The 27,484-nt window shown below is 42.9% G+C and overlaps 2 protein-coding genes across 8 annotated transcripts in view; one reads left to right on the top strand and one right to left on the bottom strand.

Moving 5' to 3' along the window:
• Positions 1–1,628: 1,628 nt before the first annotated feature.
• The window catches only part of LOC146789020 (large ribosomal subunit protein eL14-like), a 200,670-nt gene continuing 174,814 nt past the window's right edge, over positions 1,629–27,484 (bottom strand). Inside the window, exons 1-6 of one of the 2 annotated variants that reach the window (XM_085630620.1) lie at positions 13,444–13,570; positions 11,090–11,191; positions 10,403–10,497; positions 7,440–7,539; positions 4,575–4,628; positions 1,629–1,727 (exon numbers count right to left, since the gene is read on the bottom strand). In XM_085630620.1, coding sequence (XP_085486746.1) covers positions 1,662–1,727; positions 4,575–4,628; positions 7,440–7,539; positions 10,403–10,497; positions 11,090–11,191; positions 13,444–13,446 — 420 coding nt within the window. In that variant the 5' untranslated portion in view covers positions 13,447–13,570 and the 3' untranslated portion in view covers positions 1,629–1,661. Of the gene's footprint in view, positions 1,728–4,574; positions 4,629–7,439; positions 7,540–10,402; positions 10,498–11,089; positions 11,192–13,443; positions 13,571–27,484 lie in introns of those variants that run through there. The other variant, XM_085630619.1, reaches the window with a different exon arrangement.
• ANAPC13 (anaphase promoting complex subunit 13) overlaps positions 13,481–27,484 on the top strand; it is a 35,938-nt gene continuing 21,934 nt past the window's right edge. For 2 of the 6 annotated variants that reach the window (XM_085630623.1, XM_085630624.1), the window contains exons 1-2: positions 13,541–13,677; positions 13,849–13,959. The gene's annotated coding sequence lies outside the window, so the exon portion shown is untranslated. Of the gene's footprint in view, positions 13,678–13,848; positions 14,086–27,484 lie in introns of those variants that run through there. The other 4 variants (XM_085630622.1, XM_085630621.1, XR_014970012.1 and 1 more) reach the window with 3 other exon arrangements.

A 27,484-nucleotide genomic window follows, 5' to 3' on the forward strand; every position in this document is an offset into this window, starting at 1 on the left:
TACCAAAAAGAAAATACAAAAAACATCAAGAAACCAATCGTTTTGAAGCTGCTTTGTACCTTGAGGGACAGTACCATACCAGATATTTGTCTCAATGGCAAAAACATGGTAGGCCACAGAGGGCATTTATTTTTCAGGAGTCAATCCTGAACATACAACTAAGGCTAAAACTGATGCCCAAACACAAGCTTTGTCAAATATCTGCAAAACAGGGATTAACCACGGCACCACATTTAATATGCTATATCACTCCCCTAGTCAGTTAAAAGAAATACAAGGATGCAACAAGGCCCCTAATACAACCTGTTCAGCAAATCGTCTATGTTTTCACTTTTCCATTTTTGATTAAATATCTAGGTAAATTGTCAATACTTGGAAGCCTAAACCTGAATGGCTACTCTCAAGTACCTACGAAGAATTTAGCACTCTATCCACTTGTGCTTCCTCAGAAGAAATGAAGAGAACCTGCATTTGGGCATGGCGAGATCAGTGAACGCTATACATTTGAATTTAATTAGCTATCAAATTAAATAAGGCTTGACAAAGCAATATATTTCGCCTTTGAGACCTACTGACTTGTTAATACATTTAAGCCATGCTGTACATAACCGATGCTGTGCAATATAGCTAAATAAAAAAGCCCATTACATTTTGTTCGCCTACACAGCGCACGAGCCAACAAAATGACATGGCTGCTTTTTTCCCCGTTTGCCAGTCTAACTCAGATTGGCAAATAAAAGGTAAAACGTTTGAAAGTAACAAGTAACACAAACAGGCAGCAAAGGGGGACGGGGGAACAAACAGTGAAGAGGGACACCAATGTGGAGGACGGGCGAGAAAAGCAAACTAGCAAGAAAGCACAACCTGGAGCTGGGAGGGGAAGAAGCACACAGGCGAGAAAGCAATGTGGGTGGGGGAAGCACATGAGGGCAACATCATCAAAGAGGGGCGGGAAGAACAGGGCTGTGGTGACCGCAGAGGGGGGAAGATAAACACTAGGGAGAAAGCTGTAACATACGCACTCTTGTGGAGCACTTAAACAAAAAGTAGAGCCTGAAAAAGAAGTGTAAGAACACAGAAACGTGCCTACCCTCCGGGGAGGAACAAACGAGAGGAAGGAAGTCTACCAATGAGTGAGTTTAAATCAGTCTGTAAGTTGATACATCTCGGGAAAAGACAGCAGTGCATTCTACTGTCTAGTAGGCAGGACATAATGGAGCAACAGTGGTAAGAGCAAATTATGAATAACATAACTTTAGTGCTAACAAGAAAGGACAGACTGCAAAGAGTTCTCAAAAGATTTGAGATCAAAGCAACCTCATTCCCATTACTTGAATGCCAGCTTACCCATACTGCTGAACTAGGTTAAGTCCCTGTTGCTGTGTTTTTAAAGAAGCAGTCCTACTTTTTTCAGTAAGCATACCAAGCTTTCTGATATTAAATAGTTTCACTTTTCTCGTTGACACTTTTTTCATGCCAATTTTTGTGACTAGTAATGAAAAATTAAGTGTTACTTTACACATTCCACACAACATTTTGCCATTGTGCCTGATGTTGTCCCTTCACATCCTTATTGGAGTGCCTAGCTCCCAAATTTCACACTAGGTAAAAGAAAAGACACTCAAAAGTATATTAAAGAACTCTTTAATGAACCAATCAATTTACTCTGGCTTTTTGGAAGCTTCCTTTTGGAGTTTCTTGACTTCAGCTTTGATGATTTTGTTCCTCTGCAAAACAAATGTTTTGTCAAGTTAGAATGCATCAGTGAACAATAAGACCACAAACTAAAATCAAAAATCAACTGTGTTACAAAAAATAACGCTTAATAGGAAAAGCCATTTTACCAACTAAAATACAACCGGGTGTAATATGGAAATGTATTAATAAAGAAACTGTTGTGATATATACTCGCCGCACACTTATTTCCTTGAGTATTAATCTATGCTCACTCTTTAGGTCAACCATTAAGAAAAACCTGGACAAGTAAAATTCAAACTACAAGACCAGAGGAGCACAGTTTCACGAGTATGCGGTTCTGCAGAACATTAATGTCTCATATCTCACATAACACATTATGAGAGATCAAAAACACTTCTCAAGTTGAAAAGAAACAAAATGTCATATGTTGAATCTGTCTTTTCTTTTGTTTTATTTGACAATCTTCACATAACATATGTTAAAAGATACAGCCTACGCGTTTCGTTCCAAACTCAGGGGACTTCTTCAGGACAAAACAGATGTAAATTATTCAAATTCAATGAGAAAGTGTCACTATCTCAAAACTGGTGTATCCATAACTGTTCAGCTGACAAAAATCGCACCAAGATAATGTACATTTCTTAACGTGCTGTTCTTGTTTACAATCTTAAACGTTTAACAAAATTGTATTTCTGGTTAAAGTCGGCCTTAATACTCTGACCATTTACATAAGAGCGGTCAGTCCATACGTATCATTCAGTCTTTATCGAATTACTTGAGTGCCAATCAAATTATACAGAATGGCTGAATTTCAGCCCATTCTGGCAGTAATAGTCATCTGTATAATGAAAAGGGATGTGCGGCACTTCAAATGCAAATGGTCACAGAGTATTTTGGGACAACTTTAACCAGAAAAACAATGTTGTCGAACATTTAAGATTGTATACAAGAGCACAATAAGAAATATAAAACTATCTTCCCAGCGCGATTTTGAATGTGAGCTGAACAATTATGGATACAGAGTTTTGAGATAGTGAAGCTTTTTCTCTCTCATCGAATTTGAAAAATTTACATTATGCTTCGCCCTGAAAAAGTCCCCCGAGCATGGAACAAAACACGTAGGCTGTACCTTTAACATGTTATGTGAAGAAGATTGTCAAATAAAACAAAAAAGAAAGAAAATACAGATTCAACATAAGAAAATGTTTCTTTTCAACTCAAGTGTTTTTCTCTCCAAGTGTGGTCTGGGAGATGAGACATTAATGTTCTACGGAACTGAATACTCTTAAAAACTGTGCTCCTCTACTCTTGTAGTTTGAGTACTATGGAAACATGCCTCCAAACTAAAACCCTGTTGCATTTAAGCCAACCCCAGGCGGAGGACACTGCTCCGCCAGCGGAGTTTTGCCAACCCCACGCTCCGTTGGGAACGCGGACTTCAGGCAAAACTCAGACGCTGATTGGAGTTAGTCCCTGCGCCATGGCCCCATTTTTTTTTTTAGAAACCCCACTTACCTGCTCTTTGGTGTCTCTGGCCTGTCCTCCTCGATGCTAAACCCTACGTTTTATGTATTGGGTGGACTGCAGATGAGCAGTCCACGCAAGACAAAACGTAGGGTTTTGCGACCAGCGCCAAGGAGGAGAGCAGCCGGGAGATGCCAGAGAGCAGGTAAGTATTTTTCCATCTTTTTTACTTGGGAGTGGGACTGGAGCGGAGCTCCACTGAGTTTTTAGGTCTCGCCTGACCCAGCGCATGCGCTGGTCTGGCGAGACTTATTGAGAGGGCTCCAAAAAGTGCTACCAGACCAGCCTAGAGCTACAGTGCATGTGCGCGCCGCGCTTTACCGCGATTACTTTCATGGTAGCTTTGATGTTTAATCGGGATCACTTTCGTGGCCCCACGGCGCTTTGCATAGAAAATAGGTGTCGCTTTTGGGACCTTATAAGTATTTAGTTATGCAACTGTTTTGCATGGCTAAACACTTATAAGGTCCTAAAGGCGAGACCTATTGGCTATGCCAATGCTTGTTTTTAATTTACCTCTGGAGTGCCACCCCGCGTATCCACCCACCCTTAATTTAAACTCAATGTTCAGATGGTATGCCAAGTTAAAATTGGGAACCACGTGTCCGCTGATGCTGAATCTGCAAGTAAAAAAACATGGCTCAAGTCAAGTGTTTGTATGTCCTTGGATATAACCAGGCGCGATGTACAAATGGATACCCTCACCATATGGGGGAAGTAGTAATGGTTTTCAAGAGGAAAGTGAATTTGCAAACTAATAAAGCGCTGCTGCTCTCAAGAGTATGTACTTTGTACAGGACTAACATCACACATAGTGGCGGAACTGAATTAGTGATTGTATAGCTGCACAATCTGCTTTCATTATCTTTGGTAGTCTAGGTAGGACGTTAAACATTTCACCCAAGTCAAGTGATTCGGCTTTGGGGAAGGTGTGTAGTCAGTTTTACTGACCTGTGTTTTGGTGAGCTGGGTTTACACTATAGAACATTGCTTGCACATTTCCTCAGTTACTGATGGTAGGGAGTGCTATGGGATGCACAATAACCATTTATTTGCATAACTGGGTTGTGTTGGTTATATGCACAGATCACCTCGTTTAAGAGTTACACCTACTAAGAGACAATAGCCTGCTCGTTCCCCACTCTCCTACTTGTGGCTACAAGACGGGTATGTTCACCTGGGTTTCCAAAGGTTTGTCTCCTAGTGACAGACAATACAACTCTCACTAAGTATACACTATAATATTAAATTAACTGTCTCTGGCCATTAATAACACTAATTTGAAGAAACTGCACTATAACAATATTAGTGAATGCGCAGGTGGATTTAAGTTTAGCAACAAAGTTACTTACCATTCTCTTGGCCTTCATGACGCGATAGCGGTCAAAATCTGTCATCTTGGCTTTCTGATAAGAGAAAAATACACCTTTTACAAAAACGGGTAACCATTCTTTGCATGCCGCCCATAACAGCTATAACCGCCTTTCGTGTGAAAAACAATGGAAATTTGTTAAAGGGCTTCTACAGCATATAATCAGATTTGGAGTAAAGCAAAATACCTCATATTAGGAGGTTAAGAATACTCTCAACATCTAGGGGTTTAAAGCAGAAGAAAAGTAATCTCCAATCATGCTTTCTAATTTGAGAATATATGTTATGTACACACACAAACTGAGCGATGTTCTGGCTCAATTGTCAACCCACTGAAATTCACTTATGGTTAGCAACGCACACAACACACCATAACTCGCGTTACCCACCATGACGCTGTGCTGTTCCAGACTTGGAATTGGTCTCTGTACATATGGCAATTGTGCATGCAGTGTGGCTCGAATTGTGTGGCGCTAACTCCCCACGGATTGGTTTTGGCGATTTACTTTATTTTCAACATATGCCTTTGGTAGTGCACAACACGCCATAACTCGCACCAGCCACCATGTCTTTCTCCCAACCTGTGGTTGCTGCCCACCCCATGTTATACACAGTCTTAGGCTATGGCCTGCAGGGTGTTGGTTGCAGGACAGGGCCAGGCTTAGTGTTTAAACCACCATGGCCACAACCGCCAAGGCGCATGGCCTTCCATGTATCTATTCTGTGCAGTTTCTTCAGCCAGGCCATGGGCTCAATCATATTCGGCTGTGAGCAGCGAAGCATGGGGTTAGTTACAGGGCTTTCCTAGCTTTTAATGGTCTTATTTTGCTAGCCCCCAAATTCAATGCAGATTAATTGAACTGTGCCAAAGTTATTACTGATGATACTCCAACTGCCCTCCTATGCATCTGTGCCCCACCACCCCCAAACGATCTATTCAAAACTTGAAATAACACTAAGCCCCCTTTCCCATTTATGGATTGGCACATAACTGGACATACCAAATCAAAAACAAATTACGTTTCTAGCACATTTTGTGCAAATTCATCACTGCAAAACTTTATTAGCATAAAGATACTTTGACACCCCGTAACACCCCGTTTAAAAATATATTTTCTACATTGGACAGTCTCTCTACACTGGTCTTCCTTACCAGTTTGCTATTGAAAATTATCTTAATTGTGTACTCCTCAACCTGTGATCTTCATTTTCACCCACCCTACATGAGCACGCATTATCTCCCCTGCTTTCCTCTTTCATGCAACCTGTTATCAAAAATATAGAATGTGATTTAAGTCTAACATATGGAATAAATAGACTTCAATTGAAGTGGTTTCTTTGGTGCGCTTTTGGTTTAGTTTTCCACTCTCGTGTATGCATTTATAATATATTTTTGATTGTATAATAACAGTGGTTTCTACATGGGATTAAATGCTAGTGTTGATATTTATACACAACACAGACTAGATAAATTGGAATCTAGTTCTCAAATGAGTCACGGACCAATTTAGCTTGAATCAAGTGGCACAATGAGCAAGGGACAAACGTCTGGGCATACCCTGCCAATTAGGGCGAACAAAGCAAACACAAGGAGATGGACTGAGTACTGAAACTTTTCAAACACTCACCCTCAGTCACAGATCTGGGTTGAATCCATCATTCTTTAGCTCACTTTGCCATCCCAGTTCAGACACAGCTATATGCAAATCAGTCTCGATCCGGTGCCTTTGTCAGCCCGAGAGGGACGGGTATGCCCAGACGTGGGTCCCGTGCTCTCCATGCCACTGGAGTCAAGCTATCATGCCTGAGGGGCAAAATCCAGAAACTGGTCCTAGGATGCTTGTTTCCAGTCCAGGGAGGACCTGGCCTGGCAGTTCGGGCTGGACTTTTACCATTGGGCGCAGGGTCAAGACTGATTTGCATATGGCTGGGTCCAAACTGGAATGGCATGGCGAGCAAAAAAACAATGAATTTAGGCCCAGATCTTTGTACTGGGGTGAACGTATGACATTGTTCTGCATTCTGTCCATCAATTGTTCTTTTTGCATTCTCAAAACCATGTAATTGTAATGAATGGGCCCGCTTAAGATTTTTTGTTTGTTTAGAAATGGATTTTGCTGATACCGCATGTGTTCAGGCGAAAAACGAAAAAAAAATTCGGCTGGTGTATTTAAGTTTTCCATCCCTACTGCGCAAATTACCGTGGGTGGCCTCTAGCAACCTTTCTCCAGACGTATAATAACACAATTCGGTACAACTCACCTCGCTTCAACAATGGACCACTTGTAGGTCCAGAACACACAACTTCAGTTCCACATGTGTTTCAGTGCCTATCCATCAGTGTCTGCACTGCTACTTTCACGGATCAGATTGACAGCAAGATGTAACCAGACCAAGATCTGGATGTCTGAATAAAACGATCACCTTAGCCTGTGGTACCTGGTATGCTATCATTCCATATTTTGAGACAGAGACCCCTTCATTACCTACCTCAGAAAACAGCCTTCACACAACCCATTACAGGAAATGTGTGGAGTTGCCAAGTACAGCTTGTTGTCTGCTGAGTGGTCACTAAAACCATTGCTTTTCCGAGACTCAACGTCAAGTCTTCTCAAGTGTAGGCAGAGATTGCAGTGCGTTCTGTATGCCCAATAATTGAAAGGTTCACTATCAAGGCATTTCCTAATTAAGGCCCAATGGGTATAACCTGACAATTGCCTCGCGTTCAGTAGCACAATGAGTCTATCACTCATTTGTACCGCTTGAAGGCACTTAGAAGAGACTAGAAAAGCACCTTACAAAAACCTATACATAAATTACGTCAAGAGCATTTTAGAAAAAGATACCTTATCTCTGGCATCGATCTTCTTTGCCCATCTTGTTTGAGACCATTTTTCATTTACATTTTCTTTCTCCCAGGCACGTCTTACAAACTTCTGACGAGCGCTGCAACGAGAAAAAAAGAACAGATGTTATTTTGAAATACATTTTACTACACCCTTTGTAAAAATATATTTAGCCGACAGCTCAAGACAATCTTGGAGACACCTCAGATTAAATCCTTTAATTTGCTGTGCGGCAGAAAACAAGGTAAACCTTAGGCTACTTTGTGGGTGTTAATTTCCCACATAATTATATTAGAAACTTGCTTGTTCACAGTTTTCCAAGTCTGTTCCTGCGTGACTGTTACAACAAATTGGTCTTTATGCTCCTGCCAACACCTGGCCTTTTAAGAATATATTTTGGAAATGGAGTATAAAAGAAGAGCTGATCTACTTAAGTCTTGGCTAGGAATTCACAAACTATAAAATAATCTGGAATAGGACCTTAAACATTCTAACAAGGGCTTCAGAGGAGGTTGAGCATGGCTATAAAGATGACAGCTTTTACAGAAGATTAAAAATAGTTCCTCAGTTTACACAGAGTGACAAAGCATTCTGCTTTGAATGAGTGCTGTTTAGTATTGCTCCAATGCAGACATGCAAAACAAATCTGATTCAGCAAGCATCAGTGAAAAGTGGTTTTCGAAAGCCAACAGGTTTACAAAAATCAAAAACACAGCGATAGACCAGGTTATAGTTAGGGCTCCCGGTTTTATTGTATTTATATTTGTCATTTCAGTCTGTATTTATCCATATTTATTTTTTCCTAATTTTACCTGTATTTATCAATATTTATTTTAGGTTTTGTGAAAAAACGAAGATCAAACAAGTATATTTCTGCATTTAACCAGTTAACGTGCACTCGTACCCGACATGTTTTAATGATAAATACACACTCAGATGGTAAAATATACACTTGTAAGAAAATATGTAAATTTAGTATTAAGGTTGTGCAAATCTACTGCGGTTTAAGGCTCTTTACTAAATCTTTATACTTTTTAAATCCCCTTGCCTGTCAATCCACACAGCTATTGTCCTGCCCGTGATGATTGACAGCATATAGAATCACTCAGAAACAACCCAATTTCCGTTTTTATCCACATTTAAAAATAAATACAGACCGTAAAATAAATGGTTTGTTGTCTATTTATTGGTTAAAAAAAAAAAAAATATATATATATATATATCAGTAAAAAAGGAAATCAGGAAGCCTTAGTTATAGTTCAGGATTCAGGAGACTGCGATTGAAAAGCAATCCAATGGCAAAAACATAACGGTACACAGCAACTCGGCATGGGAGAAAGTGAACATTGTACTAACGTAATGAATATACTATTCTACAGAGCCACTCAAAGAAAACAATCAAATTGGAGATAATCTGATTCAGGGATGTGGAATTCCTACAGCCCCAGGACATATTGTTGGGGGTCAAGGGCAACACGTTTGTGTGTATTTTGTCCCTGGGACAAGTTAAGTCCAACCCCCTACAGCACAAACACTTTGGCTGCCAGTTTACAGTACCACATTATGGATCAGGGGAGGGCATTGTCTGCAGTTAAGGTAATATTTGTGTCCATGTGTTAATGCTGTTCTAACTTGTATTTATGGTCCATTACGGCAAAGCCTTTATAATTAGGGTGAACGCTCTAAGAAAATGTTGTAAGCTCAGATTGCACTGCTGAAAGTGGTCCCAGTATAAAAGTGTACACGTTTTTAAATAAACGCTCTGATTAGATGCAAATATTGTCAGAAGCTTGAAAGCAAGATTGATGATTCTTTTCTTTCAAACTATTCATCAAAAATACAAGTAGGAAAACATTTTACTAGACTACTGTAAAATTTTAGGTACCATTTCCGTGCAGCATCATTTAGTAAAAATGTGTTGATGTATACTTTTATTTCTCAAAAATATTCATAATGGAAAAATCAGTGCAACCTGTTTCAATAAGATTATGGGAAACCTAAAAATAAGCACACATTAGCAAAACCAGTAGGTATGAAACTGGTCGTCAGCCTTTTGGTTTTGTCAAGGTTTTGGTAAAACCTCATTAGTGTGGGAGCTGCTGGGCACTCACCATTATAACAAACATTAGAAAAAGCAAAAAATGTTTTTGGTGTCAAAAAGCACATATAAACAAAACTACTGTGACGATCCACCCCTTGTGAAAGAGCAGAATATGATCACTCATAGTGAAAGGAAGGGGGGGGGGGGAGTAAGAAAATTTTAATAAACCCAAAAGGTCACAGTTACCACCAGACTTAAGTAGGAACCCGATTATTAAAGAATGTCTCAAACGTGCACCCATGGTTTATGTCCTAGCATTGAATGCAGATATACGGCTTTTGTGGATTCACAAGAATTTACAGAAATAGGCCGAGAAGTAGTACTCCTAATAAATATCTGTGAACTGCATTTTAGCTGAGCAAATGTGCATGTGTAGATTTGCTCATGCGAAAATCTGAGTGTTTGCAAGTTCACTATACCTCCAACCACTTTTTTCCTTACCCTGTAAGATGTTTTACGTCTGTCATTGTCAGGGGTAAATTTCAAACCTCTTACATTGTGGGAAATGATTAGAGAAGAGTTGGTGAAAATCCTTAAAAGATGCAAGTTAGTAGGTTTGCACAGACGCAAAAGGGCATTCCAAACCTGGAACTATTGCTTACTTCTACCTTCAGCGCCAGTATGTGATCTGCGGAAACGCGGCAACATAAGGGAATTGCTAGTATTCAAACAAGACTATGGTATGAGCCCTGGCATAATCAGAGAGGCTATATCAGCTCTTATATAATGAGATTGCTGCCATAAATTGTGGCTGCATTTCATGGTACAAAAAGGACAAGTAGATTTATGACGCAACCTGTCCCATGGACAAGTAGACATTTTATTAAATTCCACACACCTGTAATCTGTATTAATGACTTACCTGTGGGGGAACTTGAGCACAAAGTCAGTAAGCTGCATGCACTTGAAGGGCATAGCCTGCCTTTTGACGCCACTGCAAGGTCCATCCACCAGTGCCTGCAATAATAAATAAAGCCTTAACTTTTCCTGCTAAATAATTTTGGTAAAATCTCAGTCATAAAGTTGTGTTGGGCAAAAACACAAAGGGGGAAACAACATGTTTGACTTCAGCGCCAGGAGAATGAAGGTGCACGCTAAACTGTAGTTTTGGGAAAAGACCCACTAAGATCCGAGCCTGAACTCATAAGGTCAAACACAGATCCCTACAGTGGGTACACATATAACAGAGGTAAATGACAATGCAGAAAAATAGCAGAGCTAACGCGAAACGTTATCAACATTGGGCAATCTGCATCGGGAACAATTTCAGTAAACCAGACATACCTCGCTTTAAATAACTCCCTAAAATGCATAACTATAAACATAAGCTAACCATAACTCCACATCTTTTATTTGAGCCACGGTGGAGTACAGAAAACGTCAACGTTTTACAGCGTTCCATTGTCCCTCAGAGGGCTAGCTACATCCATGACATGAAAATGACTTCTGCTGTGCTAGCAATCAGGTATAACAGTTTTACTAAGGGCTACTTAAAAAATTACAGCCAGCTGGGTATTTAACTTGTGGAATATGATGGCAATACACGTACCCTGTTTTGGTCAATTACGTCAACAATTGCAACCAGCTTCCCTGCATGTGGGCCGAAGGAGATGAAGGCAACCCGGCCAACCTGTACATAACGCTTGAAAACCTGTGAAAAAAGTAAGAACTAATGAGTCATGAAAAAGAATGTGAGGTTTGTTACACAAGTTCAGCTATAGATGTACTTAAAGGTATTTCAACAGTGAAAACATAAGGGCAAGTAATGGGTCACCATTCACAGGACGAGGGTACAAACTCAAGTTCAGGGAAAATATATCTTGAGGGGAAAGAAAGACTGCAAGCAAAAAAAGCAGTGAACGAGTTAGATGGGCCAGTGTGTGCATCGTATACCGAGTGCTAGGCAAAGCACCACCTAAAAAGCTTAAGTTACGCTTATATGCCTAACAAACCTAGTTATTCCATAGGCTAAAAATGTGCTGGGTTACTGAGGGGGTTCATTTTTCACATGTAAACATGGGGGTGTTACGAGGTTTCACACATTCGATTGACTCAAACCAATTTTTAATCATTTGCATGGGGGGCGGGGCGGTAATTATTTTTTTTTGTATGCGCACCAAGTTACGACTTTACATTTTTTCCATTGGTCGCCCTCTCCTCACTCGCACTGGCACCAATAACCTGACACCTACGACAACGGAGACGCTGCATAAATCCTATAGGATGTCAAAAATTACACCATGAAATTGTAAACACCATAAGAATTATTTTGGGACCTCTACGAGTCCAAAATTGTATTTTATACAATAGCCGCCCAAAAAGCCGAATGTGCAAAGGTAATCAAATATTTAGTTTATCTTGGTCATTACCACGATTTCCTTATTGCACATAGGGTAGGTAGATCATTTCTCTTTAACTTGATAGCAAGTTACCTGAGCTGTTTTTACGTAGGAAAAAACGTGGATGGGACAAGTTTGGGTCTACTCTTATCACATGAAAAAAATGTAGGAAATTGGGCAATCCCGTTGGCACAAATGTATTCGACCACTTCAAATGTCACCGCTACCATAGATCCAGTTGCAGAGTGCATGGACTAAACTATGAATACTGTGATCAAGAGGGAAGGACGCAGGCGTTAGTTATTTGCAGCAGCGGCGTCGAGTTATGATTTTCAAGCACAATTTAGAATAGTTCCACCATAATTTACGTTAAAGCCATAAAACAGCAATATACGTGTGACATTGCCCACCGGAAAATACCATAGGCTTGACTCCTCTTTTGGCAATATTTACATTGTGTTTGTGGGCTCAATTAACTAGCAGTCCTTTAAACGGTTTCCTTAATTAAGGGGGGTTAAATTAGCTGTAGATACTTCCACTTGCCAGTGAACTCTAAAAGGAGGATATTGCAGCATTACAAGTTGAACCCACCTTCAGCTCTTCGTTAAAACAATGAAATATTTGCATCACTTGACTGCAAAATTAATCAGAGGGACCTGGGTCATAGGCCAAGGTTCAGAAGCCAAGCTGCAGAGGTCAAGCTGTCGGATTTTAAACTGTACATCATAACGAATAAGGGCGGGATTGAGGGAAGGTGTTTGATGCCCAACTGGTATAAGTGTATTAAACCATTACACGTTGAAAAATACCACTACAAAGTAATTCAGAGCACCCATTTATTTGAATGCGTCTTGTATGGTACTTTCAAAGTACATGTCCCACTCTCGCCTTCAGGAAGCAACTCAAAACCTGGCTGTTCGAGCAGTAGCGGACCCCCCCCCCTCCCCCAGCGCCTTGAGACCCTCTGGGTGAGTAGTGCGCTATATAAATGCTTTGATTGATTGAGCTGTGTGTTATGACGTTCTCTCGTGAGCGGCCTCGAGATCTTTCACAAGTGAAATGTTTACTTGAATGATCTTCAGGTGCATGTCCTATTTATGATTTTCACGTGCACGTTCTTTGCGTTTTGAAACCTATGTGCTTTTAATGTGTGGCTGCGTCTTCAGTTGAGACACTGCTGGCGGTTTGGCTGCGCATGTTGTGGGCTCCTTATTTTCCTACAAACTTAATTACATTTTTCAACCTGCATCTGCTTGTCACGTATTCTTTCTTCAAATTAAGCGGATGTTACCACTAAAAGAACTCACTACAAAGCGTACACTAATCTCACAGCTGTGAAACTAGTTTTTCGCCGGCGCGTGGACGTCCACGGAGGCCAGCGCCCGGGCTGCACGAATCGGATATGTGGTTGTCCTGCCATTCACCTAAGCTACACAGCTCTGCCTCGCCTCAAAACACACGAGTTGCACCGCAAACGTTACCGCGACCCCCGTCTTTCTTCCTAGCCACCACCCAGTCTTCTTACAACCACTTTTGCCCCAGAGCAGATCGCAGTTCGACTCACCATGGTGGCGGTCCACGAGCAGAAAGGAAAGCGTCACTTCCGCTCTGCGCCGATAGCTCTCCGCCGACTTCAATGCGCAGGCGCTGAATGAGTGTCATCCGGAAGATCAGGGAACGACTAACCCAATGTCGTGAGTGGAGTAGCCATCTTGGAATGGTGCATTCGGACCGTAATGTAATACTGAATATGCCACACAGGAAGGCTATAGACAAAGTTCTGTCTCTTTTACTATTTGTAAGTACTTTCCGAGTTTCGGGAAATATTTCGTTTGTTCATTTCAAGTTATTAAGGGATACGATTCAACAATATCATATTAATTTCTTATGATCCGTTTATTTTATGATTATTGTTGTAAATGGTACTGAACAGAACAAATACGTTCATAAATGTACGTTTTGTTTTCAGTAGAGGACACAACCTGCTTGACGTTCGCTGACTGCCTTAGAGACCCCTCTGTGTACACTTCAGCAGAACCACCTAGTCGTTCCCAACACAGGCTGCAAGGAAGCTCGCCCGGTGAGTGACTGTGGACGCACAAACTCGTTTACTGTTGCAGCAGCAGAAAGCGCTAATTGTTACTAGCAGGACCTTTTCAGGGGAGCTACGCATTTTCAGATATTATTTTGAATTTCCAACTCGGAGGTACGGATGTAATTTATTTATATAAAGCAAGCGATTATTTCAAGAGTATTTTGCTAGACGTGAGCAGCTTGACGAAGGCTGTTTTCAATTCTTGCGTTAGGCAATACCTAATATACTTACTTGAAGGTGGTTTCAGCCACCTCTCTTCATCCGTTGGTCTGTTGTGCCACCCACTTTTTGCTGTTTACAGGGTGCAATGGGCCAGGCTACTTAAGTCACTGGTTGACTTTACTTTGAGTGTGCATTCTGCTCTTTCACATGGAGCACATCTACACACTAACTAGTTTCCTTCAGTGCCAGTGTTATTCTTGTTTAGGTCGAAGCCTACCAAACAGAACAGCTGTCTGGGTGCTAAATACTTCTGTGGGACATTCTGAAAGCTTCCTTGGGAACAGGGCACATGTCCTAAACAAGCATTGGCATAGCCAATAGGTCTCGCCTTTGGGACCTTATAAGTGTTTAGCCATGCAACAGTTGCATAACTAAATACTTATAAGGTCCCAAAAGCGAGACCTATTGGCTATTCCAAATGGCCGTGTGGCCGCGAAAGTGATCGCGATCAAACATCAAAGCGGCCGCGAAAGTAATCGGGGTCAAGCACGGCACGCGTGCCCATGCACTGTAGCTTTAGGCTGGCCTGGTAGCACTTTTTGGAGCCCTCTCCAAAAGTCTCGCCAGAGCAGCGCATGCGCTGGGTCAGGCGAGACCTAAAAAGAAGTGGGGGGACGCTGACGTCACGACCGGAAGTGACATCATGAAAGGTGGCTTGCACCATCAGACTCATTGCCTCCCCTCGCTCACCCCTTAAGTGCGATTGTATCAGAGAAGCCAGCGTGTGAGCAGCGTTCTGAATGGGCTCCGATCTCGCCCCAGAGAGGCCAAAGAGTGAATGTGTGGCTCCATTTGCTCCTGTTATCGAGCTCCTGGTAAAATAAGTGGGGGGACGCCATCCACCCGCGTGGTACCCCAACTCATTGCGTACACTTGGTGTCTACGAGCTTGTTTATTTTGGTCAGTGCTCTTTACTAATAGCATAACTTAACTTAAAAATCCCTCTTCCTCAATTTCACATCCATGCTTTAGGCACTGGAAGGAGGGAGTGGGGGGTGTTGAAGCACCTCCCAAATAACCATGCTGATGTTCAGAAGTAAATGAGCAACAAACAAGCCTTTACATTTTGTTTTTATCTTGTCACATTTGCTGTGCATTCTAAGATAGAAGTCATATGTTAGGCTCCGGCTTTCAGGGAGCTTGGTGTTTACTTTTCTTTCTCCATTGCAAAGTGAGTGGACTTGTGTAATAGTCTTGTTGGGTACAGGAATGTTAAAAGGCTGTAGGGTGTTATTTGTTTTTTTCTAGCACTCAACAAAATGTATATGCCTGTAAATGTACTGTACAAATTTTTCAGTATATATCGGAATTAGGAAAGAACAAATGAAGCACATTCTGAAGTGTGGTGGACCCAAATATTTGAATAGGGTTAAAACAAATCAATACACTAGGTGATACTGATTTCTCCCCATTATCAATTGTGTGCTGTATAGTTTTGTTAGTAAAACCGTTTGTTAGCGATGGGGTGTCTAGTTGGCAGTGGTTTGCACCTTGTCCAAGTAGGGACCCTCACTCTAGTCAGGGTGTCGCACAGGTAAGAACCCCTCCTCACCCTCTTGGTAGCTTGGCACAAGCAATCAGGCTTATCTTTAAGACAATGTGTAAAAAAACACACACACTCACCTCCCCCCAGGAGTCCACACCAGTTTAGAAAAATAGCCAATATGTAACTGAATAAAAAAAGACCAAAACAACAAAAATCCATCATACACAAGTCAAGATATCCCGTGTAAAAGATTAAGCAAGCTTAGTCCCTAGAAGTAAATGGATGCGTTCATTTGTAGCACAAAGTATCTAAGATGCGTCAGAAATCAAAGACGGTGCAAGGAGGGATGCAAGGGGAGCCGGAAAGCAAACAGTGCGTCGGTTCCTTACTGGCAGTGGAGGTGATCCGCCGGTTTCTTTCTGATAGGCAGGGGAGATGATCCGTTGGTTCCTTACTGGCACGGCAGATGATGCGTTACTTCCTTACTTTGGCAGGGGAGGTGCTGCATCGGTTTCCGGACTTGCGGCCCGGTTCCTTATTGCGGTGCGGCGTTGATGAAGAATTGACGCCCAGATACGAAGCGCCAAAAATCCAGATGCGCTGCTTTGAAGCGACACCGGTGAGGCAGGCACTGGTTTGATTCCACAGCTGAAAAGCAGGCGCAGTGTCGATTCCACAGCTGCGAAGCAGGCGCTGCGTTGATTCTACTGCTCCAAAGCAGGCGTTGCATTGGAGTCGGAGTGAGTGCCACAGACGCCTGTGACAGGGTGCTCGAAACTGATGCTGCAGCAATTTTTCTGATGTGCTACGGAGGCAAGTTGTGGCCTGAGGTGAAAGCCGTGCGCAATGCGTCGAGCAGGGACCACGCTTCGAGGCAGGCAGCTGCGATGCATTGTTCTTTTATAGTGGTGTTTCGATAAAACAAGTGTTGGGAGTTGATGTGTGGATTTTCTCCTTAAGATCACCAGGTTACAGTTCCAAGGGCCCAGAAACTCGATTTGGCACCACTTGTCAAGTCAGGACTCTCACTAGAAGAGCCCAGGCACTGGCAGGTGAAGTCTTTGGTGGCCCTGAGACTTCTTAACAGGAGGCAAGTTCAACTCAAGTCCTTGGAGAACCTTGGAAGGAGGATACAGAAAGCAAAGTGCAGTCCTTTCACTCGCAGGACAGACGCAGCAAACCAGCAGGCCAACACAGCTAAACAAACAGTAAAGTGGAAGTCCCTCCCGACAGTTCTCCAGCTCTTCTTCCCGGCAGAATATTGTCAGTCCACAAGTGTTCTGATTTTGGAATGTCAGAGTTTCAATAGTTTATACACCTTTCTGCCTTTGAAGTAGGCACACTTCAAGGAAAGTTTTTGTAGTGCACAAGACCCTGCCTTTCACTGACCTGGCTCCAGACACACTACAGGGGGGTGGATACAGCTTTGCGTGAGGACAGACACAGCCCTGTCAAAGGTGTCCGTGATAACTCTTCCCACCACTCTAGCTCAGGAAGGTCCACCAGCCTGCCGATGGCCCATAAGGATATGCAAGACACACCTCAGCTCCCTTTGTGCGACTGTTTAGAGTGAATGCACAAGAGCCCAACTGTCAGCCATCCCAGACGTGTATTCTACAGACAGGCATGGTTAAGCAAGAAAATCCCCACTTTCTGAAAGTTGCATTTTCAAACATGTTCTTTAGTTACCCATTGCGTTTGAAATGAAATAGATACAGAATAATATGATTTAAAAAGCATTTTGGACTTTGGGATTTCTTAACCCAATTACTACTATATGAATATACCAGGCACACACCTTTCCCAAACCCATAACAAATTCTCTCAACTTGGTGGCTCTTGGGTGTAGCCACCTATAAGGAACGTGCCGAACACAGAGTTCGAGTCCTGTCTCATTGAGCGTGAATCACGGCATCGTCCACCCACCACCCTTTTTAAAAATCTATTTAAAAACCAACTTCACCAAAAGTTGTTTTTAAATTGTGAGTTCAGAGACTTCAAACTCCATATCTCTATCTGCTCCCAATAGGAAATTATACTTAAAAGATATTTCAAGGCAATCCCCATCTTACCCTATGTGAGAGATAGGCCTTGCAATAGTGAGAAACAAAATTAGCAGTATTACGCTATTAGGACATGTAAAGCACACCAGTACATGCCCTGCCTTTTAAATACACTGCACCATGGCCATGGGCCTACCTTAGGGGTGCCATGCATGTAATGAAAGGGAAGGTTTGGGCCTGGCAAGGAGGTGCACTTGTCAAGTCGAAATAGCAGTTTAAAACTGCACTTCGACACTGCAGTGGCAGATCTGAGACATGTTTGCAGGGCTACTTATGAAGGTGGCACAATCAGTGCTGCAGGCCCACTAGTAGCATTTGATTTACAGGCCCAGGGCACCCCTGGTGCACTTTACTAGGGACTTACTAGTAAATCAAATATGCCATCACCAATACAATCTAGACGGAGAGTATATGCACTTTATCACTGGTTAGCAGAATCATAGAGTCAACAAAAATAGGTCAGAAAAAAAGGAGGAAGAAGGCAAAAGGTTTGGTAATAACCCTGCAAAACGGGTCCGGTCCGACATTATATGTCTGTGTAAATGTACTGCTCATTTCAATAAAAAATGTGTTCGCTGTAATGGCAGTGCGCTACCATACAATGCATACTCCACTGTACGCCCTCCACTCTGACAATTCTATGCCACTTCACTCTACACAACTCCAATCCACTCTCCTCTACGCCACTCTACTCATTGAGACTCCACTTTTACGCCACTCCACTCTATGCCACTCCACTCTATGCCACTTCACTCTATGCCACTCTACGCCACTCCACTCTACGCCACTCCACTCTACACCACTCCACTCTACACCACTCAACAACATTGTTCTCTACGCCCACCACTCTGTGTCACTCTACGACACTCTACTCTACTTTATGCCACTCTACACCCCTCCACTCTACGACACATCACTCTACACCATTCCACTCCGCTCCACTTTGGCACTCCACTTTACACACTCTACTCCACTTGATGCCACTTTATGCCATTCCACTCTACTGCACTCTGTGCCATTCTACGGCCCTCCACTCTACGCCATGTCACTCTACTCCACTCCACTTCACTGTATGACACTCCACTCGAGGAAACTCTAAGACTGTCTATTCTATTCCAATCTACTCTATTGCAGTGTACAGCACTCTACTACACTACACTCTACGCCACTCCACTATATGCCACATTGCTCCACTACACTACTCAACTCTACGCCACTCTCCTCTACGCCACTAACTTTTAGCCATGCTGAACAGCAGCCATGCTGGAGGACAACATGGCTAAAACACATTTGCAAAGCCAATAGCTCTTGCATATGCGTGATCTATTGGCATTGCCATTTCAGTAAGGTGGCCTGATGAGATAGGACACCTTAGAAGTGAGTACAGGGCATATTCCAGCTTTGTCAGGTCTTGTATCCTGCCAATGTGTTGTAAATTACTTTTGGCATCGGCTTTATCTGACTATTGCTTTTTCACAGCATACCATATTATGCTCCTGGACTCGAGATTACCAATGGTTCTTCAAATAAACTTTGCCCCGGAAGACAACAAACTTTATCATGTATAATTTGAAGCGCACTTGTAACACTTTTATTAATGTGAATGTGTCTGTCTGTAACACAACTGGTGCTCATGTAAAGTGCTTTGATACCTTCCGATGGAGTTCGCGCTATATTAAACTCCCCCAAACTCCACCCCCCACCAATATTAAAAATGATTTGGGTTTTAGTATCTAATATTTTATACTCTGAACCCTCTTTCCTTACTTCTTTCCTTTTTCCTTTCTATCTTTCCTTTTTTCATTTGCTTACTTTTTTCCTTCTTTTTTCTTTATTGCCTTCTTTCCTTCTTTCTTTCATCCTTCTTTCTTTTTGCCTTCTTTCTTCCTTCTTTTTTGTCTTCTTTTCTTCTTTCATCCTTTCCTCCTTCTGTTCTTTCTTGCCTTCTTTCATTTTTTTCTTGCTGTTTTTTTCTTTTTGCCTTTTCTCCTTTTTTCTTACTTTTTGTCATCTTGCCTTACTTCTTTCTTTCTCTCTCTTTCTTGCTTTTTTACCCTTTACTCTGCTTTCTTTCCTTCTTGTTTACTTTTTTGCCTTTTAGCCCATTTTTTCCTTTTTCCTTCTGTCATTTTTGTTTCTATCTTCCCTTCTTGCTTTCTCTTTCCTTCTTTCATTCTTCCTTTTTCTTTCTTTTCTTCTTGTCTTTTTTGCCTTTTTGTTCTTTCCTTTTACTTTCTTTCTTTTTGCCTTCTTTCTCTCTTTCTTTTTTCTTCCCTTTTCATTTTTTTTTACCTTCCTTTGTTTCTTCCCTTCTTTCTTGTCTTTTTTCTTTCGTACCTTCTTCTCAAAAGCAAAAGGCAGCCAGACCAATTGGTTTTTTATGGCTATGTTATCCATGACCTTTTGATTATACAAAAAGTATGTATAATATAGTTATTTACAGGGATTTTCTATCCGTCTTCATCCATTAGTCTGTGATTGTGCAATTCACCTTTTTCCTTCACCCACTCCAGCATGCATCAATGGGCAATGTGCCAGCCCACTTCAGCCATTGACGTACTTCACTATGAGTTATAGCATACTGCCCTTTCACCAGGATAACATCCACACACAAAGTAGTGTGAGGGAATACTATGGTAATGTGTACTTTTTGAGACCAAAAACATTTTTGTCTTTAGCCATTGCCTTTTTTTTTGGTTGATTTGAGAAGGACCCATATCTGTTTTATTCTGTGCTAAAATAGGCAGGTACTGTCACTTCTTTAACTTCCAAGACAGAGTACCTGCACTTCTTAACACCTCTACAATGCATTTCATGGGAAAGTACCCGCACTTTTCATGAGCAAACAGGTGCTCTAAATAGCGAGTACCTGCACTTCAATATTTCCATTTAAACCACTGATTGTATTACTAGATTTATGATTAAGGTTTCCATTTTTCCGTTTATGCTGATTTTTACAGATAAATACAGACAGAAAATAATGTGTTACCTGTCTGTATTAAGTTTTAAAAGCGGCAAAACACCAAAAATTGTGCTTTTGTCGGTCTCTTCATGATGTCTTTCAAGAATTACAAGCAACAACTGAGCAGATACACAGCATGGAGAGTTAAAAAACAGGATGAGATTTCCTTAAAATACAGGCATATGTTAACATGTTTTAGTGGTTTAATGCTAATAGGTACCCATGAGTGTAGTGTGTTTAGGTCTCGCCTGACGTTAGCAGCACGCATGCGGCGCTCTCGCCATGCGAGGGCTACTTGGAATTTATAAGATTCCAGAACTCGTGTCTCAGCTCCGCCTGCAATTTGTATTGGCGTGCGTTGTTTCTCGTCATTAATTATGCTGCACATAGATCGTTGATTGTACTGGAGGGTTTTAAGTCCCTCCTGGTTGCCACCCTGTCCTCTTTAGGCCACGCCCACCGGGATTGGATCTTTTACTGGCGACGGGAGACAGTGTCTCTTAATTAGCCACTAAGCACTTTATTCTTGTATTACCACGTTTATCTTAAAGAATGGCTGACGCGACTTTCATTTCTCTGGCGTGGCTTGTTTTTCTCAGTCACCGCTGATAAATGCACATCGCACTCTGCGCAGGGTGCAGTATGGTTTAAAGTCCATATATTTGTGTAAAATGTCCTGGAAGGTATTTCTCTGGCGCTGCTTGTTTTTCTCAGTCACCCCCGGACACCACTGCTGATAAATGCACATCGCACTCTGTGCAGGGTGCAGTATGGTTTAAAGTCCGTATAGATTTGTGTAAAACGTCCTGGAAGGTATAGCATGTATAACAGCACCCACGCCGAGCAGCAGAACACGAAGACCCTAGGACTGGGGGCAGATAGAGGGTCCTGCCGGCAGGCCGCCCCCTCCCCAGCCCCGCCGGTGCGTGTCTGTCTGCTCTGTTAACAGATACTGTTGTGAGCTGTTTCACAACGAAGAGTGAGGATATTATTAGGCAACGCAACAACACTGGCCAGCCTCCCAATCCAGGCTGCAGACAGATTTCCCGCTGAGCCCCCCACCCCCCAACTACTAACCCACTTCCTGCCCTCAGTCCCTGGCCCTGAAGGGGGTATCCGGGGCACCTGAACCGCGTTCAGTGCAGTTCCGTCGGGGCACCTCAGCCTGAACACGAGCACAGCCGCCCATCAGAGGAGCCTAAAGGACATTGGGGTGGTCTGCCAGGGCAGCCCACGGATCTGGGATGGTTGTCTTCCTCCCACACCCCTACCTATGTTTCCCCCATATTTTGCTATTATGTGAAAACGTTTTCCAAATTGAAGAGAAAATAAAATAGCCAATCACTTCGGGGCACAAAAAAATAAAGGAAGAAAAAAGCACCTTCAGTATTGGCTGGTGTTGAAGTGTTTAGGGATTAACACGTTGCGGTAGAAGCCTCGCCCCGTCGTCAGAGCGGTTTTTAGGTGTCTCTCTCTGCATTTATTTAGTAGTTGAATATCCTAGAGGTGGCTGGTGCAGAGAACGCACGGATCGTGTGCAGTCGAGGCCGCCTGCCATTGCACCAACGCAAACAATGCACAGGTGTGAAAAGTGCACCTGGGGTCCCTCGTGCACGAGAAGCCATTCCCCAACCGTCTGCAAAGCGCTTCAGCGCCTTGTCGGGGAGAGTAGGCGCTATATACATAAGAAAGTTAGTGTCCAACGTGCACTCGTAGCTTATCAAATTTATACCGTTATTTCAATGTTCAGGTCGGTGCTCAACCACCAGGCACCTTGGTCCAGGGTGCAAATATAACTGTGTTAGAGTGCAATCTGAGAATCAGATTGCAGGTGGGGGCTCCTGTTCTTTTAACACTGCTGGGGAGTGTTTTATCCTGGGCTTAACCTTAAATTTTTTCAAGTTGTAATTGAAGAAATACAATCATCATGTTGACGTTTAGAATAATCTTTGTCGTTTATTCTCCATGAATTTCAAAAATTCCGAAACATTTCCAAAATAACAGTATCCAGTATTATACATCCATGTATTCTGCCCAATGCATTTCGGGTCTTTTTGTCAGACCCTTCGTCAGGGGTCATGGAAAACTGTAAACAGAAACAAGCCAGGGAGGCTATTATACCTAGTCGTTTTGAACATTATAAGTAATAATACTCAAGTGTGACAACTATAAATGATAAAAAATCACAACATGAAACGTAAAATTAACTTTCGGAGATCTAGAGGATGATAAAAACACAAGTGATGTTCATGCTCTCGGTCATAGTGTCTATCCGACAATTTTAACAAGACTCGATTGTTAATATGGCGTGATCATTGTGTTGACCGTATTATTTACTGTCGTGCCGATTATAAACATGTGTTGCTGTTTGAGACTCATTCCTTGTGTCCGAAATGCATTGGGCAGAATACATGGATGTATAATACTGGATACTGTTATTTTGGAAATGTTTAGGAATTTTTGAAATTCATGGAGAATAAACGACAAAGATTATTCTAAACGTCAACATGATGATTGTATTTCTTCAATTACAACTTGAAAAAATTTAAGGTTAAGCCCAGGATAAAACACTCCCCCGTAGTGGTAAAAGAACAGGAGCCCCCACCTGCAATCTGATTCTCAGATTGCACTCTTACACAGCTATATACATAAGCCCCGCATAGCATGCATGCAGCATTTGGCTTGGTTAGTCGAAGAGGTGAGGGGTGGGGGTTACTGATCTTGGTTGGTTTGTGTGTGAATATTGTGAATAAGTACAGGGCCATATTTTCAAATGTTTGTTCTGGATGAAACCTTGCTTTATTTATATCTAAGTTTGTATAAAAGCAGTTATGTACATAGAAAGAGTGTTCTCCCAAAATATTCCTTCCTTGGCTCCCGCCCCCCTACAGGTAAAAGAAGGTCCAAATACAACAGGACACTCTTCTGCCTCACAGCGGCTACTGTTGGCTTACACGCCTCTGGACGCCAGGGCTTTAGTGACTCTTCGTAGACTCTCTGTAAGATTTTCGGTGTGTCTTTGTGGATCTGGGTATGGTGCACAGGGAGAGGTGATGGCTCACATGGATTTCGAGTGACAGTAAAGTGTTTTCTCCAATATAATCGGTGCGAGAGATACCAGAACATTGAAAATGTAATTTTAACCGTAAAATGGACCTTTGTGATACAGTGTACGTATTTTGCACTCTATATAATGTTCTGAAATGTATTGTATTGTCGGTGAGATATAAATAGTATTTCCTTTCGGTCACTGAGTGCAGGGTATCCTGCTCTATGAGGAGCCGTTTTATTATAAAATGTGAGACATTCTTCCCGCGCGTGGTTGATTTGTAAGATATCTGTGCGGGTTGGGCAAATGCTGCGGAGATTGGCACGCAACCCCCTCAGAGTAGTGTGTGTTCTTTCAACGCTGGCTCAGCATATCCTTTACGGATGTTGATAAAAGGAGTACCATCGTACCAGGCTATCCTACCACATTGCGCTTAAAATATATATGTATATTTGTGGTGTGTTCTTTATAGATTGACAAAGAAACATATCAATCTGGGTTTAAACCCCTTAGTTCCAGACGTCGGTCAGGTCAGACATTCGTCGCTCATTCCAAATGCGCCATTGCACCCAAGAGGCAATCGATCCACTTGGGATGATGATCAGAGATACAGACCTTCCATTGGACCGAAAGCCAGCCTCCACATACATTAATATGTGTGTCTGGAAGTCTCGTCCCCTTTTTACCTCAACTTACTGCCCCCCTCCTCGCCCCCACCGTGCTTGAGGGGCTTCATGTTCAGCTCGTTTACCAGGGTCCCGGAGAGGAAACTGGGGAATCAGGTGGTCATTGGGCCCCCCCTCACTGCCTCAATCCCTTGAACGCATTAAAAAAAACAGGCATCATTCTGCCTAGTGCACACTGGTGTCCTAAAGGATCGCGCACCGTCCGAAGTAATATGTCTGCGATTCTAAATATATGTAAATTAAATGTGGCCCCACAACTACACAGGTTGCTGTTCGCTGTAATCTGGTTTTAACGGCAAGATCCGCCACACCCCCAGACACCATACCGTTGAGCTATGTTTACTTTGCATCAAAATGTACTCCCAAAATAACACAAGTCTGGTGGGTGTAATAATAAAAATGGGGATATTTTTTGTAGTGACACCACATGCACAGTTGCCCGTGCGTATCAAACACTGGAAGGGTGGCCGGCTCAGCCGTGACACGTGGTGCAGTCAGTAGATCTGTGCAGCAAGAGCGCAACCGACCGTGCTATCTGTTTGGCGTGTGGTTTTGTACAGTAATCTAACAGGGAACCCAGCCTGCAGGACGTTATTTAACAGGAACAAATTGCTTTATTGTGTTTACCTATGGTAGTGCTTCGCATAATGGGGTGATAATCTAAGCGCTTCAAAGTGAAATCAGGGATTATTAACGTTTACAATCAGTATAAAAAGTTTGCAGGAGCCAATGTGCAGTGACTCCGGAACGGGAATTTAATTTTACTCCCAACCATGCATGGCTTACTCCTTTAAAATTTCTCGAAAAGCGAGCCATAAATACAATTGCATATGAAAAAGAAACCTTCCTAGAGAGAACGAGAGACATGGTAGAGATAACAAGCATTGGCATAGCCAATAGGTCTCGCTTTTGGGACCTTATAAGTATTTAGTTATGCAGCACAATATCCTTGGTGCAACAACATCAACTGTTGCATGCTTCAACACTTATAAGGTCCCAAAGGCGGGACCTATTGGCCATACCAATGCTTGTTTTCATTAATTATGGACACAGTCCGCTTGCTTCCCGCCAGCGGATGGAGTGAAAAGCGCATCTGACCGCTGAGTTTACAGGAAGGACAAACACTTGCACACTGAAGTCGTCTGACCGGCTGAGTCTTTTAACCAGGTGAGTAACATATTTTAATATTTAAAGCCAAATATATCTAAGCCAGCTCATGCATTTGTTGTTGTCAAGGAGGAGCAGTGCTTCGGCTCAAATGCCAATATACTGTTTGATGGATGCAAGTGTGTGCTCTTGGACAGAGTGTGCACGCACTGGACCGCGAAAGTGAAGACGGATGTGGCCCTTTTTAACTTGTTAGTTGAAAAGAGTCTCCTAACGATTGCAGATTTGGTACCAGAGTGCAAAGGAGACAGTTTATGTTGCCAGAATCCCGTTTTGCTTCCTTTAGAATTTACTGCTGACTGTCTCGCAGATTTCACGTTACAATCATTTTACAGAAGGAAGAACAGCCTGTAACCATGAGGCTTTTTAATGAGTTTGTATCCAGCTGCGTGGCTTCACCCCTCGTCTGTTTAAATATATCCTCTGCGCATGAAAGCGGAGCATGGCAGGAGCCCTGCACGCTGATCCGCAGACTGTAATGGCAAGTTCTAGGTCAGTATAGCGCCCAGAGCGCTTTTATTATTGATCTATCATTCAGACTTGTGTAGCGTTACTGCATCACTAAGTATTAGGTCCCCTTACATGTGATTCACATTCGTAACGCGCCATTAAATGTACAGCAAAACATCTGACTACAAGAACGAGTCTCGAATAGAGCGCAGGTGTCAAGGAGCTTTAGAGCAGCCTGGCAAAGTCGAAGCCACGTGTTGTACACCCATCAACTGCCGGGGGAGAACATTTAGTTCAATACAAATCAGAAGGGGTGAGTTTTTAAGCGTTTTTCATTCTTAAATCGATGTTAAGACACGGCGGTGCTATCCGTAGATTCAGCTCAGAGATGTTTGACAATCACAGCCATGGTTTGCCCTTTTATGTGCTCAGGGTGAGGCACTGGACATGCTGTGGACGTTGTCATAACGGGTGGATTATTTCTGATGCCGATACGGAGTGGGCGCTTGGTTTGAGATCAGGAGGCGTTCTTGCCAGTCTTGGGGAACATTCCACTCGTTCAGCTCAAATTTCACTTCGACTGGCAGTCAGTGTACAAATCACAGATGAAAGGAGCCGAACCTGAGAAACAACTTCTTACAATGGTTTTCTGAGAGCATGTGTAGAGAGGGGGTGGGGGTAGAAGGGATAGAAAGCCCCCAGTATGTCTGAACTGCTCCGGAGTCAATCAAGACTTCTTTCAGCAAGCAGGAAGTGGGATAAGGGAGGGGGTGGCAAATGGTGAGCACTTTCGCGGCCGCTTGGATGTTCTCAGTGGCCACGCGGCTCACTGAGAACATCAAAGCGGCCGCGAAAGTGATCAGCAGGCTGACAAATGGTGCGCGCGCCCGGCGCACATGCACTGTATTTGGAGGCCTGAAAAGCACTAGCTTGCACTTCTAAATCCCCGTTTTCTAAAGCTCTCGCCAGAGCAGCGCTGAAGCGCTGGCTCAGGCGAGACCTAAAAACCAGGGAAGAGAGAGAGTCCATGCAGAGAAACAGTATACACCTGCTGTTCTCGGGGAAGCTGCTTTGTGTAGACTCCAACTTGGCTGCAGCTCCTCCTCTCAGCCACCCAAGCACCTCTTGTACAGCCCATTTCGGACTGAAGGTGTGAGAATTGCTTGGGGGCTGAGTTAAACCTGTGTGGGCTAAAGTGCTGTTAATGGGCGCCCTGCGGAGTCTCTGAATGGGCAGCCCGAGAGTTGTCCCCCTCCCCTAGGCCTTCCCACACCATCCCTTAGAGGCCCCAGGAGGGGGGCCCCCTCCCATGAGCCTAATTGTAAAGAGACGCATTTCCTTCACTTTGATCGGCAGGGGTACACGAGGACTGGTGAGGTGTTGCCATTGTGCGGGGGCCCCATCCTGGTAGGCAGAGTGCGAGGC

This window comes from Triturus cristatus, chromosome 10 (assembly GCF_964204655.1).
Source record: "Triturus cristatus chromosome 10, aTriCri1.1, whole genome shotgun sequence".
Lineage (NCBI taxonomy): Eukaryota > Metazoa > Chordata > Amphibia > Caudata > Salamandridae > Triturus > Triturus cristatus.